Source organism: Macrotis lagotis, chromosome X (assembly GCF_037893015.1).
Source record: "Macrotis lagotis isolate mMagLag1 chromosome X, bilby.v1.9.chrom.fasta, whole genome shotgun sequence".
In the NCBI taxonomy this organism is placed as follows: Eukaryota; Metazoa; Chordata; class Mammalia; order Peramelemorphia; family Peramelidae; genus Macrotis; species Macrotis lagotis.
In genome coordinates, this window is record NC_133666.1 from 363,439,851 (window position 1) to 363,460,156 (window position 20,306).

Genomic DNA, 20,306 nt, shown 5'->3' on the forward strand with positions numbered 1-20,306 from the left:
TGGCATAGTTGGACACATTTTTATATTCCTAATCTATTTGTGGCTGACCTTCTAATTTCCAACCTTGATTTCCAAGAGAAAAAAAAAACTTGATGTTCAGTATAGCTTCCAAATACATTTGTTATGTTACATACACTGTATTATTTTCATACAGGAAACATTATTTGTACTTGGCTCAGTGTAGTGTGACACAAGGGGCAGTATGAAAGATTTTCCACCAATATCAAATGCCTTGGAGGGATTTGTAAGGTTTCACAATTTTATTCTGAACTCAGAGTGACATGGTAATATGAGAGACTAGATCTATGTTTATAAAATGGATTTGAGGTGAAGAAGAAAAACAACTGCAAACTTTCCCTTTATCCTTTCCTTCTTAACTGTCCCTGATCATTCTTTTCATCTGTTCCCTTTCTCCCTTTGAAGATCAGGAAGGAAAGAAAGAAGAAAAAGAGAGACAAAGTAAAAAGGAAAGTGGAGAGGAAGGGGGCAGAGCAGATGAAAGAAAGAAGAGCCGTGGAGAATATTTATCATGCACTCCATAGAAACAGGATAGAATTAAAGCTGTCTCAGAAAGAAGAAAAATGCCATTTTATATTGACACTTCAAACCAAGATCTACATTTAACCAAAATAGTATTTTTTAAAAATGTCAGAAATTAATGTGCAAAATCAGTAAAAGTCTTAGATTTACAGAAGGTGATGCTTAGAATTTTGATAAATTGAGAACAAACTCCAATTAGTTTATTCAGTAATGAATGCTGGGCTCCATTGTGTTCAGGGAGGGAAAACAGAACAATTTTCCACTTAGAAAATACTAGGGAAAGGAAAGAAAAGTTACCTTTTTAATATAATAAAATAACAACGTTATATAGCAGCTCTGTCAAATGTATTAAACATATTTTTTCATAATGCATAAATATGAATCCTGACATAGAGATTAGCCACAATGATTTTTCAAAGGGGCACATTATAATTATGGAATGCATTTTGTCCTGGTTCAGATTTTGACTCTAAGGAACTAAACTTATTTTAATAATCATGTGGTTATCTTTGGCCAGACCCTGTTGCAATGCCCATTTGCTGAATGTAGATAAATTCCCTGAGGTTACCTGTCATAACAAGAATTTGACTAGGAAAAGCTGGAAAATAAGGTTATAAAATAGAAGAGGATTGAAAAGAGTAAGGAAAAACGAGGTTAGAAAAAGATTTAAAAAAGACATGACAGTCTAATGTACAATAATCCATTGATTGACATGGCATCCAGGATTTAGAAATAAACGCAATTTCAGCTGGAAGTATAATGGTTCTTCTGACCATTTCAGACCTCTGCCTTACCCTGGCTTCTGTGAGATCTGGAAATCAGAAGACTTATGAAGAACAAAGGAAGTTATGAGTAGTCCATCTGCCAACTGCAGCTATTTTTAATCTGATTTTGAATCATGTATACTTGCCAAATATGTAATGGCTGTACCCTTGCTAAATAAATTATCTACACATATAGATGATTGCATATATATTTATATATATATATATATATATATATATATATATATGTATGTATAAATGTTTTAACATACTTCTTGCTTATCCTAGGTCAGTAATTTTCATTATCTAGATAACTGAGGTAGAAAAAGCTTCCTTGGCTTTATAGAATAGCACAATAAATTCGTTTTCCATAAAAGTTATTCAACAAAGTTTCTCTTCCATAATAAAGTTATAAAAAATTACTCATATTTGGCACATAAAGCATCATTATCCACAATTCTTATTGGTGCCTTATCTTTCACAAAGAAAATAAGCTCCTTGAGAGCAGAAACAATGTTTGATTCAACCAGTGGTATATTCCCAACCCCTAACCTCATTATTTTGCAGGGTATTTTGTGTATCATAGATAACTGAGAGATGTCATTTAATAGTTGCTAATTCAGATAGATCTTGTATTCCAAAATTAGATTGCAAAGGTACATCCATGCAGTTTGCAATTTTCTTCCCCACCAGTTGAACCAATAAGCTTTAAGCTTCTGTGACTTCACATAGGAATATAAAGGATCATAGGCCAAAAATTTTAATTTGCATGAATTGTTGCTGTGTGTCAATAGTTGAAATAGATTATCATATTCTCCAAATTTCTGTGAAAGGACACATTTATTATTCAGACTGATAGTAGGTGACCCATGTTTCAGGAACCAGATTCTCTTATGCTGGACATTTTTAAAAAGCAGTTTTATACTATACCAGGAAAATACTTAAATAATGAGCATAGATTAAGGATGTTTAGGGATCACATGGTCTAGCCCCCTCAGAGGAAACCAAAATCAGAGAACTTGAGTCATTTTTCCAAAGTCATTTAAAATGGGGGAGTAATTGATAGTAGTAGAATTCAAAGTTAGGTCTTTTGAGGCCAGAGTCAATGTTCATTCTACTGTACCACTCTGACTCTTTATCTAACTATGACATAGGAAGAAACTATATAAAGATCAGTGAAGCTGATACTTGGGGATAAATTATCCATAAGGATGAGCTAGATAAAAGAATTATTTTTAAGCATTTGAAGGGGTATCAAGTTGAAGAGAGATTATATTTATTTTGCTTTTCTCCAGAGCACAGTACTAAAAACATTTGAAATCCAACAGCATTCATTATCTACTAAGTGCAAATTCTTGGTCAGGCCAGTGAAGCAAAATTAAAAATGTTAGTCATTGCCTTCAAGAAGCTTCCATGTCATTGTGGTAGTCCTGAGGAATATAATAATATATATAAACATATATACAAAATAAAGTAATTTTTAAAAAGATATATAAGCTTAAAATTTGGGAGACTCAAGAAAGATGCCTTGTGGAAGTTGATGTCTTAACTGTGTCATTGCAGATGCTAGGTAGCCTATAAAATCAAAATAAGGAAGAAGTGCATTCCAGTCATAAGCAAACAGTTGTTCAAAAAATAAATGATCAGATATCCTATATGGAGAATGGTTGGCAGGCCAATGTGAAAAGAACTGATGGTATGGAGGAGAGGAATATAAACAAAACTGGAAGAAGAGGTAAGAAAGATACTGTAGAGGTCTTTAAATACCATGTTAATAATTTTGTATTTTATCTTAGCAGCAGAGGGAACTACTAAAAAATCTTTTGGTGAAGGAGAATAATTGGTCTGAATTAAGTTTTAGGGAAATCAGTTTAATATTTGCAGGCAAGATAAGAGGGAACAGACTAGAGGCAGGGAGTCTGATCAATTAATAGACTTTTACGCTCATCCACACAAGAGATCATTCATTTAACATATATTCATTAATCAATAACCACATGCCTGATAACATGCTAGGTGTTAGAACTGCAAAGACCAAAACAAATCAGTCCCTAACCTCACAGAACCCATATTTTGTTGAGCAAGGATATGGGGTGAAGAAGGATGATGTTGAGTAATCAGGAATAGTACAGTTCAGATTGGACTAAATTACTTTTAAGGTTCCTTTCAAGTTTGAAATCTCAGGTCTACAGAGAATAAATTAATCAAATAATTTGCAAATCTTTTCTTTATGTGTATAATACACATATAATTCCAGCAGGATCACTTCACATTCTTAAAAATACTAGAAGAATCAAAATTTGAGAGCACTTTGAAGACCCAAGCTGCATTAATTATAGGACAAAAATATTTTATTTCCAAGAAAAATTATAAAACATGCTTATAATTATTAGTTTCTATAGTTGTTGTTATTGTTCAGTTGCTTAAGTCATGTTTGACTTTTCATGATTCCATCTGGGGTTTTCTAAGCAAAGATATTAGAGTGGCTTGCTCTTTCCTTCTCTAGCTCATATTATAGCTGAGGAAATAAGAGATTGGATTTGAACTAGGTCTTCCTTGCCCAGCACTTTATCCACTGAGTCATATAGTATAAGTGTTTGTAAAAATGCCTCCATTGATGTAGCTAGTCTTTGTAATGTTAAATTATTAACTTTTAATTGTAGTCCATAACTATGGAGTTGAAGTAATTAAAATATTGTTGATAAATTTATTTCAACTCTCAAAAAAAAACACCTTATTTTGGTGAAGGCAGCTAGGTGGCTCAATGTATTACAACATTGTACCTGGAGTCAGGAAGACCTGAGTTCAATTTGGTCCTCAGACACTCACTAGTTATGTGATCCCAAGCAAATCATTTAAACTGTTTGCCTTAAAACTCTAGACAAGGAAATAGCAAATCACTAAATGTCTTTGCCAAGAAAACCCCAGGAGGTATTATGCAGAGTTGAAAATGACTCAAATAACTAAACAACTACAATAAGATGGTGGTACAGAATGTATTGTTTTGATTACTAGTCATCAATTGGCAAAAAAAAAAAAAAAGCCAGATATGCCTCGTTTTGGTTATCCTCAAATCGATTCCCTCATTTCAAATAGATGATATCTAAGCATTTCCTATGACTTAAGGCAACAGAAATGTTTTGCTTTCCTGAAATCATAATTCCATTATTAAAATGGTAGGGAGAAATTATGTCACTACTTAGATAACTTCAAAAACTAATATGTTTACTATTATGTGCAATTTAGACAAAAATTTTTTCTTTGTTTTTGTGCTATATTATCCAGAGGATTCCCTCAATTTTCCACATTACTTCATTCATATAGAATATACATAACATTGTGGGGTGCTGATTGAAAGTCATAGCTCAACCAGACCATTTCATATTGATCTTATCTTAGTACAAAATTACTTCAGTGGAACAAATATCATTCAATTCGATTAATTTCTGAAGTGTCTTCAACAAGCAAAGAATTATGCTAGTTCAAGGGGGATAAAAAGGAAAGACAGTCTCTGCAAATTTAGCTCAAGTGCATTTCTTTATACGACTACTATAATGCTATGGCCTAATATAGGTATGGTACATAAAATAATGAGAAATCTATTTTAAATCAAATTACTATCTTTGTCATTTAGAATACAATCACAATTCTAATCACATGCAGATAGAGAGACTGAAAAATTAAGAAATTTGATCTATTAAAATTCATAAGTCTTGGCCCTTTTCTCCAACAATTATTGACATGGGAGGCTAACAGAGAATTTCTCCAAGCAAATTTTTAAATAATTTGTGCCTATCTCCTTGTAATCATAACAATACACTTCTGAATATATTTTTAAAGAGAATCAATTTACTTGCATTTTTACAAGACAGGATACATACAGTATTTGAATCTTAATTTAAAAAAACAACAACAAACAATTCTGTAAACCAAATGATTAGAGTTGAAATGATTAAGTACAAAATAGTATTTATCAGTTTCACCAAAAAGAAAATATTCTCCACATAGTAATCTATTCCAATATACTTGCAATTAACCAGAAAATCATTGCCCAAAGAAAGCCTTAGATTGTATGAAAGAAATGAGGAATATATTTTAACAGTCTGTGTATATCAAGATATAAGGAAAGCTTTATTTTTTTAAGATACATATTAAGTTTTTGACCTTTTATAGATAATCTTTTTTAATAAAACAGGGAAAAACAAAGGATGGATAAATTATCTGAATCTATATCAATTATAAGCATTATATTTTTTTCCTTTAAATATACTTCTCTACTAAATTAAAATTATAAATAATGTATATCCAGTGCTAGTTGGGTTTGATTTAAATAATTATAAAATTCTACATTTAACTTTCCTGTAAACTGGAATATAATGTAATAATAACTAAAATTGGCATAATGGTTTAACAGATTGCATAGTGTTGTATCTTTAGATTTCTAAAAAATAAGCATCAATAAAAGAATGATTTAGATCTGATTAGTTAGAGGTAAATTAGTTGGATTTACCATCTCATTGGAATTACCTTTATTCTTTCTATTGTGCCCCCCAAAAGTAGTATGGCCATGATTAAAGCAAGAGTATAATAAAACTATTGATGGATATAATGACCTTTCCACCCCATCCAGGAACTTGTCATATATTACTATGGGAATGAGAACAAGTGACACTTCTGGTAGATGTCCAACAGAATTTTCCTAGAAAGTACATCACTTCCACTAATAGGGAGGGCTAAAAAATCATAGTCAGTTTTCAACTCTGCCAGTTCAGACACTATATGGAACTTATTTTTTGGTTCTATTTCACCATTACTAAGGAACTTTCCTCACTGTATGAGATCAGGGAGCTTGAAATATCCAAAACTCCTTTAGTGATGCCACAATCAACTGTCATTGACTTGAGAGAGAAGTCCTATGTAATTGACTGGGAATCTGAAGGCTTACATGGCTTCCTCAGGACCTCATAAATATACAAGTTAAAAGCAGAAAGTGAAAATAGATTTTCATTAGCCCACTCTATCCATGATTCTATATTCTCTCTCCACTGACAAAACTGTTCACTATACTTTTTCATTACATACATTCCTAAACAATAGTTTTTTTTTTAAAAAAAATCAAAAGATAACCTAAAGTACATTTCTTGAAGAATCATGATAAATGTTAAATTTTGTTAGTCCCTAGGCAGCCTCATTTTCTATTTCTTCTAATGGTTTTAATACCATAAGATGTCTCTTTTCTTTTACGAATTCCCTTTATTGTTGTTGTTTTGGCTCTAAACTCAATTTTTCAAACCATCCCTTTTCTCAAGATCTGCAAAATCACTGTTTACCTTCTCTTTCATTAGCTATCAAGATATTCTACCTGAAATGTTTCTCCTATAAGAAACTATCTGTATTGACCTCAAATGGTCAACTGCAAACTATCTATAGATACAGACATCTCAGAAGCACAAGGAGGTCCTGGTTCTTTTGGATTCTAGATTGCATATGGAGATCATGAAGTAAAGATTGTATTTGAGGTTCAATTGTTTATGCATTTAAACTTTTGTCTTAATTAAAGTGAAATGATATTGAAATTTGTAATTGCTGTGAAGTCTGGTATAGACTCAATGAAGAATTAGTTACTACATGTATTTAAAATCTTAATTCTTATTGTGATCTACTGTATTAATTACTTTGGAGCATGGGAATGGATCTCAGGAGCAAAGTAGGATTGATATATCTCTGAAAGTCATCATCCTCTTACCTGATCACTTGTTGAGTTAAGCTATGTAAAAGAGATTTATAGTAAATTAACATAGTTAAGTCACAATTTTGAAATATTAATTATATTAAATTAAATTATATTATAGTAAAAGTATATCCAAAATTTTGACTAGATACCTTTTTCAATTTGATGACACCTTCCTGTGTATCTTCATCTGTCACGATGTCAAACAAGTTTCCCCCATCTCCCGGTACAATGTTGTATTCAATTTCTGCATTTTTCCCAAAATCAGGGTCCACAGCTCTGATTCTCCCAATGACTGAGCCAACTGGAGAAGACTCGGGCACTTTTAAATGAAAGATACCTGATAAAATATACACAGTAATTCATGTTAAGAAGGAAAGAAAATAAAGTATAAAGTAAGAACATCTGATTCTAAATGAATGTTTGTAGGATATAAATCAAGATGAGAAAATGTCGGCACTTTTGAAATGATATATATCTATAAGGAGTAATCAAGAAGAAAAGACATTTTACTGTCACTGAAAAGATTATTAAAAGTACTAAGTACATGTCTGTTTCCCTAACTCCTGCTTTTGAATTCCTAAGAAATGGCATTAGATACCAACACAGAAATTTAAAAAAATCAATTTGACCAAATATCATCTATGTTATTTGCATTCAGGTATCCTAATCCATTAGTCAACTATAATTTATTAAGGATTTACCATGTGCTTATATTGTGGTAAACTCTGGCCCTAGGGTCCAGAAGTACCATGGATATGGAACTTCAATAATATGGATGGTAGGCTAGAAAAAGTATCTAAAAGTTAAATTTGTCATCTTGATATCAGTTCCCTAGTGCTACTTTGTCTATGCCCTGAAGGGCATGCAAGGGTTACTCCCTTATACATGGTCAAAAAAGTTAGTTACAAGCTTCTATAACTATTTCTTTCAAATACTTGTCTGATAAATGGGTAGTGGAAGAAGACACTTAAAATAAAGATGAAACGAGTATAATATTTATCACAAACACCTTTCTAGTTTGAATGTTTAATTCTTGGTTCAAAATTACATTTTTATCATCAGAATTAATAAAAATTTCATTAATAGTTTTCCAAAATGTTAAAATGGTATGCAATGTTGAATCTCGGACACAAGGTGGAGCTCCAATAGAACTAGTAATTTAGGACTGCTAAAGATTTTCTGTAAAAGAATCATGAAGTCCCACCTAATCTTTGACTATTAAAGCAACATACAACTTTATAATGACTTCAAAATACAATGAAAAAATATCATTTGGATGATTTTGTTTGGAAAGACATAATTTGCCTTGATAAAATGACCTTTCCCTCACCCTCCAAATTAAAGGATCAAATAAAACAGAAAATATTCTATATTTATGATGAACTCTCTGCATCATTTCAAGTTATTGATATTGGCCAGTGCATAGAAAAAGAAAAATAAATAAAAATCAATTTACACAAACCTTATGAATTTAATGAGAAGAGAACACCCTGAAAACACAATCAAAATTTTTGTTGTGAAGAACACTCTTACCTCTAGAAACTCCACCAGAATCATTTGTTATAGATCAAACATTACCAAATTCCACAAGCTACCTGACCCCAATGGGAAGACTTAACTCTAAGATGATTCAATTATTAATGAATTTGTCAGGAACCTCCTTATCTTATCAAGGCCCAGTCTGAATGTTGGTACTCTTTGGTTACATTGGGGAATTTAGGCATTCCAAACATTTTTATACTTCCTCAAACTCTTTATGGCTCTTGCTCTCTATACTCTCTCAGCTAAGAACCTCATTTCATATTTCCACATAAAAATTTAGGTTGTTTACTGAGAGCTCATCACAAATCCTTCAGATATTTTCTTTTCTATCTCCTCCATTCACTCCTATTTCTCATGAAGGGGTAATCCTTTTTGCCATGGAAAAATATCTCTTCAAATACAATCTTTCCATTTTCTCTTCTCCCATGGATTAACTCCTCCATCATCTTTCCTTTCCCACTAATTTGCTATCTCTCCCTACGTACTGGTTGTTATCTGAGCTGTCTAGGAATAGATGTCATCTCTCACCGTTTTGACAAAAAAAAAAAAATCATCCATTCAAACTAGTTCTTGTCCTATATATTCCTTTCTTTTAGGAACTAAACTTCTTAAGAATGATTTATACAATAAGATCTTTTAATTTTTTTATTTCCATTCTCTTCTTAATATTATTCAGCCTAATAAACTCGTCTTCAATTTAAACTGCTTTCTCCAATGCTTCCAGTGTTCTCTTAATTGCTAAACATAATTGGGTTTTTTTTCCTCAGTCATCAGTTTCTTCAACTTTCTATACCCTTTTATAGTAAAGGTAAACTTCTTCTGGATATACTTCTCTCTAGGTTTCCATAATGGTGCTCTCTTTTGGTTCCCTTCTTATCTAAATAAACATTCCTCCAGTATCTTTTGATAAATTTGTATCCAAGTTGTACTTGCTAATTCTAAGGCTCTATTTTGAGCCTTCTTCTTCTTCTATAGTATCTCACTAGTGATCTCATTAGAATTATCATCTCTAGTCAAATGAATCTCAGATCTATTTTCCCTACCCTTTACTCATTACCTCCATCTTGCTGTATATTGGACATCTCGAATTGGATATCTGTTATGCATAATAAATTCAATATATTCAAATTAAACTCATTATATTTATCCCCAAACCACCTCTTCCTAATTTCCATATTATTGATATGGTTACCATCACTCTCCAAGTAAACTAGGTTTACAATCTAGAGATCATCCCCTCAACTTCTCTTTCTCTCTCATATCCAATCAGTTGGTAAGCAAAATTCTGTCTTAAAAACCCCATTCTCTCTTCTCACTCTGCCAACTGCCCTAGTGTAGGCTCTTAACACCTTATTCCTAGGCTATTGCAATAGTCTTCTGGTTGTTCTCCTTGCTTCAAATCTCTTTATATTGCAATCCATCCTCCATTAAACTGTCAAAATATGTTTCTTTTCTTACAAACAGGTCCAATCATATAAGCCCCCAAGTCAATAAACTCCAATGGTTCCCTTTTAAATCCAGAATCAAATATAAAATACTATGCTTGGCCTTTAAATATCTTCCTTATCTGTCCTTTTCCTACCATTTTAGTTTTCTTACACCTTAATCCCTTGAATGTATTTTACAATTCAGTGATAATACAATCCTCCTCGCTGTTTCTTTCATAAGATGCTCTCAAATTTGAGCCTTTTCCCCAGCTATTCCCCATATCTAGAATGGTCTCTCTCCTAATCTCTGCCTCCTTGCTTCCTTTAGTGTCATCTAAAACCCCATTTTCTGAAAGAAGCCTTTGCTGATCCCCTTTAATGCTAGTGGCTTCTTTCTGAGATTGCTTTCAATTTATCCTGAATGTTTCTTGTTTGTAGATAATTGTCTGCAAATTGTCTCCTCCATTAGATTATAAGTTTCTTCAGGGCCCAGACTGTTTTTACCTTTCTACAAATCTTCAACTTTTAGTATATTTCCTGCCACAAAAATGGTGCTTAAATATAGGCTTGTTGATTTGACCATTTTGTACTCTGTCACTAAATATAGCTCCAATCGAATAAATGTTGGGCTATGAAATGCCCAAACCTTGATTCTAGGATGACTCTAAGTTCCAGTTTGTAATTATATATAAACAAAATATAAATAAAACTATACAAATTCATAATCTTTCTAAGAAAAAGAATCATCTGAGAGGATATGTTCTTTACTTCTCGAATTGTTCTGAGCTTTCTTGTATTGATTTGACCACTTATAATTACCAAAACCAATCCAGACCACATTTTGGGTTTTTTTTCTTAATTAGGTTAGGACTAGCAATTTCCAAGGGTTTTCAAGGACATCTGATTCAACTTGGGACTATAATAGATTTCTATCATGGGAGTCCACTGTGTTCTGAATAAAATATGTGGAAAAGTTTCAGGAGCCAAAAAAAAAAGTTTGATCTGGTTTCCAGAGATGTGGCCCAAGAATTTATAAGTCCAAGATGTACTTCACTGATATGAAAACCAATATTTTGTATTGTTCCCATCAATTCCCCACCAATATCTCCAGAGAATTATATTCATTCAATCCCTCTCTTAGGAAGGCACAAAAAGTCATCACTAGGAAAACTATTCCTTGTGGGGTTTCTGCTTTATCAATTTTTATGTCATATGTTTGATGTCTTATGCTGTGTAATATAATATGTAACCCCTTTTTCCCAAAGCTCGCTGGTATGGGATTCTCTCCTGACTGGTGGAGATAAAAACCTGAGAAACTGGTGAAAGGAGAGAAAGTTCAAACATTTGCCAGTCCCCTTTGGAGAGACTAATCAAACTTTGAGTACCTCTAAGGAACTCTTCAGGTCTCCTTAGGGACTGGTGTAGCATCAAAACTCTTTGAGTGCTCTTGGATTCCAGCTTTGAGAGAGAAGAGGGAGAGGGAAGATGACAATGACTGAGAGAGGTCTTTGGGTCAATTTTCAATCTGAAGATTTATTTGAGTTAGTTTGGAAATTAAAGATTTAAGGAAGCTTGGATATTCTAAGGTAAAAAGGGAGTACATTCTAGTTGTAGAGTATTTGTTACCTGGGCAAAAATGAAAGAGGCGGGAGTCTGAGATTCTGGAGGGCATGGAGGAAATGGATAATACAGCTGGAAGGTAGAATGTGAAGGGGAGTAATGTTCAATAAGCTTAGAAAGATTGGCATTGCAACTCTTAGCATATATATCATAATATATACATCTTATTATTTAGGTAACATTTGTTTTATTAAGTTTAGAAGTTCAGGATAAAAAAAACAGAATAATAGAAACCCCACATCTAAAATAAATAAATCTGAAGAGGTCATTTGTACTATTAGTTTAGCCTTAAAACCTTACAGAGATACTTTTTCCCCACTGATTTCTCCCCTTTCAAGGTGATAGGCTGAAATGTTTGTACTTAAAGAACAATTTATAAGGCCAACACAAAGAAATGTCAAGTAACACTAACTCTAGTCATTCCTTTGAAATACTTCAGTGACAGATTAAAGAGGAATTTTCAAAGTAGTAAGTATAAGGTATATCCACACATCCTGTTATAGGCTAATAAGAGTCAGAAATTTCCTTTAGGGTTGAGTGACTTACACTGTCTGACAAAGTTTGAAACTGGAATGCCCCAATGCCATGTCCCAAAGAAACATTTATAGCTAACATAACTGAAACAGTGCTTCCCAATTTATTTCTTTTGTGAGTTTAGGTCATATAAAACACAGATGTAGAACTGGATTTTCTGTTCTTTTCAAGATAGATGTAGTTTAGCAAGGTAGAGGGCACTCAGATTCATTAATACAAGCATTTCTCAATAAAATATTGAAACTGGTTTTAAAGTCTATAGAATATGGAACAAGTCAGAGAAACTATACATTACTCATGTCAGATAGTTTAGGTTATATGAGTTTGATTCCTACGACTTGGCATTTTATCATTTCTAGAAATTCAAATGTTATAAAGCTGAGGTCATTCAGATTAATTCAAAACTGAAGTAATCCCCAGATCTGTCATGCACTGATCTTTTATGATGTACTACATAATTACATTGTCATTGTCTAACTGCAATTTACCATTAATGTGTATGAAACATGTTAATCTGTATAATACAAATTTAAAAAAAATAAAACAGGGGAAAAGAATTCATATTGCTGTACTAGAAAAGTCCATGGAAGGGAAATGATTCATAGTTTTTGAAAAATGGTTTTACTTTTTTGTTGCTTTGTTTTGCATGGAATAGAAAGCCACAAGGTAATTAAGATAAATAGAAGCTAAGTATAAGTGAAATGTTTCGAGATATCACTAATAAACCCTAAGAAAAAATAAAATCATGAGGTTAAATTGTGTTCATATAGATGCATATATATATACTTTATACATGAGAGCAGTGATTGAAAATGGACTTCTTTATAAAGAAATAAAAATAGCTGTTCATAAATGTTACTTAAATAAATAGGATTAATAATATGGATGAGAAACAAATAGTACAAGTGGGATTGAAATCTATGAAATGACCAAACAGAAATCCAGTCAATAGCATGTAGTGTTATTGCTCTGTCATATCTGACTCTTCATGACTCTATGGACCTTACTGGTCCATGGGGTTTTCTTGGCAGAGACCCTAGGGTAGTTTGTCATTTCCTTCTCCAGTGGATTAAGGAAAACAGACCTTAATCAACTTGCCCAGTTTCATGCAGCTATTAAGTGTCTGAGATTGGATTGGAACTCAGGTCTTCCTGACTTCAAATAGTGCTTTATCCATCAAATCAGCTAACTACCTCCAATGATTAACATATACAGATAAACTAATAAAGATATTAAAGCTAACTTTCATCAGATCAATAAGAATCATTATATTATAGAAATTAATACATTCTTCATGAAGTTCATCTATACATTCAGAGCAATATAAGGCATTTTTGGATGATATGCTAACCCTTATACTTCACCAAAGTCCTATTTCAATTCATCTCTGAAGTGTGAAATTACAGTCATACTGTGAAAGTTCTAATAAGAATATTCTGAATGAGGCTCTAGGGGTTCTCATGTATGTGTTACCTCAGGATTAGCCTGAGTACACAGAGGTAAATTCAGAGAGACTTAACTAACCTAAAGAGAGAGGTGATGAATCAGGTAATGGATTGGTAATGAAAAACTTTGACCAGGAAAACTGAGAAAATTTTCTCTCAAAGAGCAAAGAAATCACATATTCCTTAAAAATATAAAAAAGCAAATGTTTATTATCTTTGGTATGGGTGGGAAGCAGGATGTTACAAGTTTTCAAAGGCTAAAAAAATGACAAAAATTATTAGGAACAATATTTGGTGGAATTATAAACTTACATTTAAAATTTGGTGGTCCAAAGAGGAAGGAGAATGCATGGAGGAATTATGATTTGCATTTCAAACATCATTTCTTTATTGATTCAAAAAATCATGCTTCAATCTGTATCCAGTTATTTCTCTGGGCATGGATAGCATTTTTCATCCTAAGCCCTTCAGAGTTGTCTAGCTCCTTGTACTGCTAAGTCATTCACAGCTGATCATCTTACAACATTGCTATTACTTTATACAGAATACATTTCACTTTGCATCAGCTCATGTAAGTCTTTTCAGGGATTTTTTTTTCTGTGAGCATCCTGCTCATTATTTCTTTTAGCAGAATAGCATTCCATCACAATTACATATCACAATTTGTTCAGTCATTCCCCAATTGATAAGTATCCCCTCAATTTCTAATTCTTTGACACCAGAAAAGAGCTATTATAAATATTTTTGTACAACTAGATCCTTTTTCTTTTTGATTTTTGTTTCTTGGGATACACAGTGGCATTGCCTGGTCAAAAGGCATGAATGTTTTATAGCAATTTGAACATTGTGCCAAATTGATCTTCAGAATAGCTGAATCGCCAACAGTTCATTAATGTCTCATTCTTCCCATGACCCTTCCAACTTTTCACATTTTCCTTTGTTGTTCTCTTAGCCAATTAGGTATGAAGTACTAACTCGGAAGTCTTTTAATTAGCACTTCCCCAATCAGTAATAAATTAGAGAAATTTTTCATATGACTTTTATTACTTCATCTGAAAATTGTTCATATATTTGGATCATTTATCAATTGGGAAATGGCTCTTATATTTATAAATTTGAATCTGTTCTCCATATGTTTGAGAAATGAGGCCTTTTTCAGAGAAACTTATTTTCCTGACTATAGTTCCACATACTTAAATTGCTTCTTTCTGGCACCTTGCCATATTTTCACCTTGGTTTGGGAGCTCTAGAATTTAGCCTTAATATTCCTGGGAATTTTCATATTGGGATCTGTTTCAGGGGGTGAATAGTTAGTTCATTCAATTTCTGTTATACTCTCTACTTCTAAACTATTAGGGTAGTTTTCCTTCATCAATTTTTGAAATATGATATCTAGGTTCTTTTTTTGATCATGACTTTCATATAGTCCAATAATTTTTCAATTATCTTTCCTGAATCTAATTTCCACATCAGTTGTTTTTCCAAAGAGATATCACATTGTCTTCTTTTTCCCCCCATTCTTTTTGGTTTTGGTTTCTTGTTTCTTGATTTCTCATTTAGTCATTTGCTTCCGTTTATTCAATTCTAATTTTTCAGGATTATTTTCTTCAATGAGTTTTTGTATCTCCTTTTCCATTTGGTCAGTTCTGCTCCTTTAGGCATTCTTCCCCTCGTTGGCTTTTTGTACCTAATCTGTTTTGAAGATGTGATTTTCTTTGGTATTTTGTATACATGTGTATATGTCTCCTTTCCTAAGCAGTTCAATTATTCTCATTTTTCTTCCCAATTTTTTCTTCTATCTCACTTTCTTGATCTTCAAAATTCTTCTTGAGCTCCTCCAAGGCCTGAGACCCTTCATATTTTCATTGGATATAGGAAATTTGACTTTACTATCTTCTTCTGAGTATGTGTTTTGATCTTCCTTGTTACCCTAGTAATTTTCTAAGGTCAGAATCTTATTTGTTTGTTTGTTTGTTTGTTTGCTCAGTTCTCAGCCTATTACTTGAATTTTAACTTTTAATTAAAGTAGGGCTCTACTTTTAGGTGTAAGCTTTTAGGATGTTGTGCAGTTGTTTTCAGAGATATTTCTGGGACCTCTAAGTTTTCAGTTCTTCCAAGGTAGTATGGTTAAAGAAGAAGTATTTACTACCTTCCTGGCCTATGCTGTAGCTGTGAGTGACCACAAGCATTCTTTTCCTGCCCTGGAACTGTGTTGAGAGTTGTTCTAGTGCTCTTCCTTTCCCTGGGACTACTACCCAGAGAATTATAACCTGGATCCAAGTATGGACAGAACAACAGAGTCCTGCCTCAGTGATGGCAAAGAGACCCATGTAATATCCTTCCAACCAGTTCTTCAACCCCCTTAACCATCTGTGAGTTTAATCTGGAAGCAGATGCTGCCACAGCTGATTCCCCCAAGTCCTGCCTCTGGTTTGCTGGGGTCAGGTCTATGTTTATATGGTCTATGCTAGATTCTATTCCATTCTCATGCTAGGACAACAACCTTTCCTGCTGAACTTCTTTGGTATCTGTGGGCTAAGAGGTCTGGAAACCACCACTTCTGCAACTGACTTCAGTCATGACTTCAGTCATTTCAAGGTCTGGGTTTTCTGGGGCCAAGTCTGGTATGGAGTGGTCCTCACTAGACTTCCCTACTCTCTCACCTGGTGCAAATGACTTTTCTGGACAATCTTCTATGTTGTCCTGAATTGAAAAATCATTGCCCTCCATCTTTTTGTGAGTGCTGCCACTCTAGAGTTTCTTTAAAGTCATTATTTAAAGGTATCTGACTGAGTTTAGGCCAGAGTTCAGGTGATTCCTTGCCTTTACTCTGTCATCTTGGCTCTGCCCCTATCACTTTTTTGATGATGTATTTCCTAAACTTAAAGAAGGACAGTGAGACTGTAGTATGATTTAAATGTTTTTCAATTCACAAAATGACACTAGGGGGCACATATAATGAATTTATTTTATTTTAAAAATTGAAAAAAAATAATGCAGTAGTATATCTGGATTCTATTTTTTTTTGCCCCTAAGATGGAACTATGGGCAATCTGAAGGTGTAATGCTTTTTTTTGCTCTTTATTCAAAGCTTGTTACCTTGTAGAGTTCATTGTAAATAGTAATTCCCATAGTTGAACCTGTTTTAGAATGTTTACGAGGAGGAGTGGCAAAGGACATCTGCCTTTGAGGTAACAAAGAAAGGACTGACTGACAGATTTAGAACTCAATAATCATAGTTTTATGTCACTTCTTCTAAGTCATATTGTTGAATAAGGTTAAATAACTTATTCTGTATCTTATTTGTAAAAGTGCCTATAGCTACAGACATTTTCAATAAGCACAAATTAAGACAGGGAGAATGCATTCTATTTGGTATACTGACAACAAAGTAGAACTTCCAGGAGAATTTGGTCATACATAATAAGAATGCACAGTGAACATTTTACCCCATGGTGAGTCAGAGCAAAAGGTAATCCTGATGATTCCTACAGTGTACCAGGGTCAGAAAATCTTTTTTGGAAATAGGGAGTGTTTGGCAACTTAAAAGAATTTTCTGCACACATTAAAGCTCTTCACCTCCAAAGAGGTTTCATGCCCTGAAAAGGGTTTTATTAATTAATCATGCCAATGAATATTTATTAAGTATCCATAAATCCATGCACATTAATAGCATGAATTCTACAAAATACTGGTTAAAAAAACAAAACTTAACAAATATTCCTTTATTGTATTGTATTTATTTTCTGTATTTGTTTCACAAGTGCAGTCTAATGGCTGAGGGGCAGTTGTCTCATGATCCCCTCTTAACCTTGCTCCTTAGATAGTAAATTAGCAGAGATATGCTAATAAGATTCAAGCTATGGACATTTCAATATAGCAAAACTGTCAACATTTATCAACAAAAACTGTATATTTTTTTCTATATTAGGATCATAATCAGTTTATGTACCATTGGTAATGCAGCAATGAGACCTCTGGACACCTTCTCAAAATAATGTTTTAAATGTTTAAAGTAAAATGCATAGGATTTTCCTATTCACTTTGAAGTAAATGTATTTCAGGTTAAGAACTCTTCCATAAAGTCAGTTTGCAATTATTTATAAAAATTTTCAAAGGCTAAAAAAAGACAAAAATTATTAGCAACAATATTTGGTGGAATTATAAACTTACATTTAAAATTTGGTAGTTTAAAGATGAAGGATAATGTATGGAGAAATTATGATTTACATTTTAAACATCATTTCTTTATTGATTCAAAAAATCATGCTTCAATCTGTATCCAGTTATTTCTCTGGGTATGGATAGCATTTTTCATCCTAAGCCCTTCAGAGTTGTCTAGCTCATTGTACTGCTAAGTCATTCACAGCTGATCATCTTACAACATTGCTATTACTTTATACAGAATACATTTCACTTTGCATCAGCTCATGTAAGTCTTTTCAGGGATTTTTTTTCTGTGAGCATCCTGCTCATTATTTCTTTTAGCAGAATAGCATTCCATCACAATTACATATCATAATTTGTTCAGTCATTCCCCAATTGATAAATATCCCCTCAATTTCTAGTTCTTTGAAACCAGAAAAGAGCTATTACAAATATTCTTGTACAATTAGATCCTTTCTCCTTTTGATTTTTGTTTCTCAGAATACACAGTTAAAAGGCAACCAAGAAGAATTTCCTGTCAAAACTGAATAAAATCCTTCAGGAGAAAAAGCAGATAGTGAATGAAATAGATTTTTGATCATTCTTGATGAAAATACCAGAGTTGAATAGAAAATTTAACATTCAAGATTCTAGAGAAGCATTGAAAAGATAACATGAAAGAGGTTTCAATAAAGATCTCAGAAGTGTCTCAATACGGTTAAACTGTTTACATTCCTAGGTAGGATGATGATACATATATGTCCACGGAACTTTATTAGGGGATTGAAATGAGTTAACATAATCATAGGACATGAATGTGAATCAATTATGTTGGAATGATTTCCAAAATAATAATGAAAGAATGAGAACGAGAAAGAAGAATACACTGGGAGAAGGAGAAAGGGAGAGGGAGAATAGAAGAAATTTTCTCACATAAAAGATGTAAAGAATGATAGTTTTTTTTTAACAGCAGAGGGGAAAATGGTAGGTGTAGCCAATCCTTGATCTTCACTCTTATCAGAATTGATTCAAAGAAGGAAATGCATGAAATGTATGTGTGTATGTATGTATATATATATATATATATATATATATATATATACACATACACAATACACACATTCATATGCATGCACACAAACTCATTTGTATAAAGAAATGTCACTTGTCCAATAAGAAAATAAAGAGAAAGCAACAAGAGAAAGAGAGAGTGATAAAAGGACAGACAGACAGATAAATGAAAGGCAGTGGTTAGAAGCAAAATAGACTTTTAAGAGGGGACAAAATAAAAAAGAAGAAACATAAGAAAATGAGATGGAGACAAATACACAGTAATCATAATTGTGAATATGAATGGTATTACCTCAAATAAAAAGATAACAGAATGAATTAGAAACCAAAATACAACAATATATTGTTAACAAGAGATTCACTTGGAATAGAAAGATATAAATATTTGACATAAAGGACTGGAGCAGAATCTAATATGCTTCAGCTGAACTTAAAAAGTCAGGAGTAAAGATCATGATTTCAGACAAATGAAAACAAAAATAGACATAATTTAAAATTTTTAAAATTTAAAAATAGACATAATTTAAAATTTGTCATAGACAATAAATATCTGGAACTTTTACAGTAAGTTTCTCTGAAAGGGGTCTCATTTCTTGATTGCACACTACATATAAAATTGGGTCAGATTCATAAAAATAAAAGCTCCCAATTAAAAGGTCAAAGGATATAAATTAAGTAGTTGTCAAAAGAAGACATCAAAATTATCTATCTTCATATAATAATGCACTAAATCACTTGATTAGAGAAAGACAACTTAAAACAACTCTTGGATACTATCTCACATCAATCATATATGATAAATGCTAGAAGGGATGGGGGGGATGCACTAATTAATTGTTGGTGGAATAGTGAATTATTCCAACCATTTGGAGAACAAGTTTGCACTATGCCAAAAGGGTATAAAACTGTGTATGCCCTCTAACCCAATAATACCATTATTAAGTTTGTATACCAAAAAAAGAAATCAAAGGAAAAAAATTTATGTTCAAAAATATTTGTAACAGTTATTTTTGTGTGACAAAGAACTGGAAATTGAAGGAATGTTCATCAGTCGAAGATTGTTTGAGTACGTTGTATCATCTGATTGTGGTAGAGTACTGTTGTGCTATGGGAAATGGTGGGCAGGAGTGGAGGTTCAGAAAAACGTGGCAAGACCCACATGAACTGAAGCAAAGTGAAGTAAGAAGAACTAGGAGAACAATTTGCATAGTAACTGTACACTGTGTGTTGTAATAATGATAAACTATGAAAGTCATGGTTACTCTAATTAAAAACTGATCCAAGACAATAATTCCAAAGGATTCATGATGAAAAAAAATGCTATCCTACCTCCAAAGAGAGAAATAATGAACACTGAGTGCAAATTGAAGTACAATTTTCTCACTTTATTTTTCCCCCTTTTTTACCATATGGCTAATATGGAGGAAATACATGATTTGTGTGATTTCATATATAAAATTGATATTTTGCTTGCTTCCTTCAT

General features: G+C 32.6%; 1 protein-coding gene across 1 annotated transcript in view; it reads right to left on the minus strand.

The window, feature by feature from the left end:
• CDH12 (cadherin 12) overlaps positions 1 to 20,306 on the minus strand; it is a 597,774-nt gene that overhangs the window by 78,708 nt on the left and 498,760 nt on the right. The window contains exon 6 of the mRNA XM_074199467.1: positions 7,188 to 7,375. Coding sequence (XP_074055568.1) covers positions 7,188 to 7,375 — 188 coding nt within the window. The remainder of the gene's footprint in view (positions 1 to 7,187; positions 7,376 to 20,306) is intronic.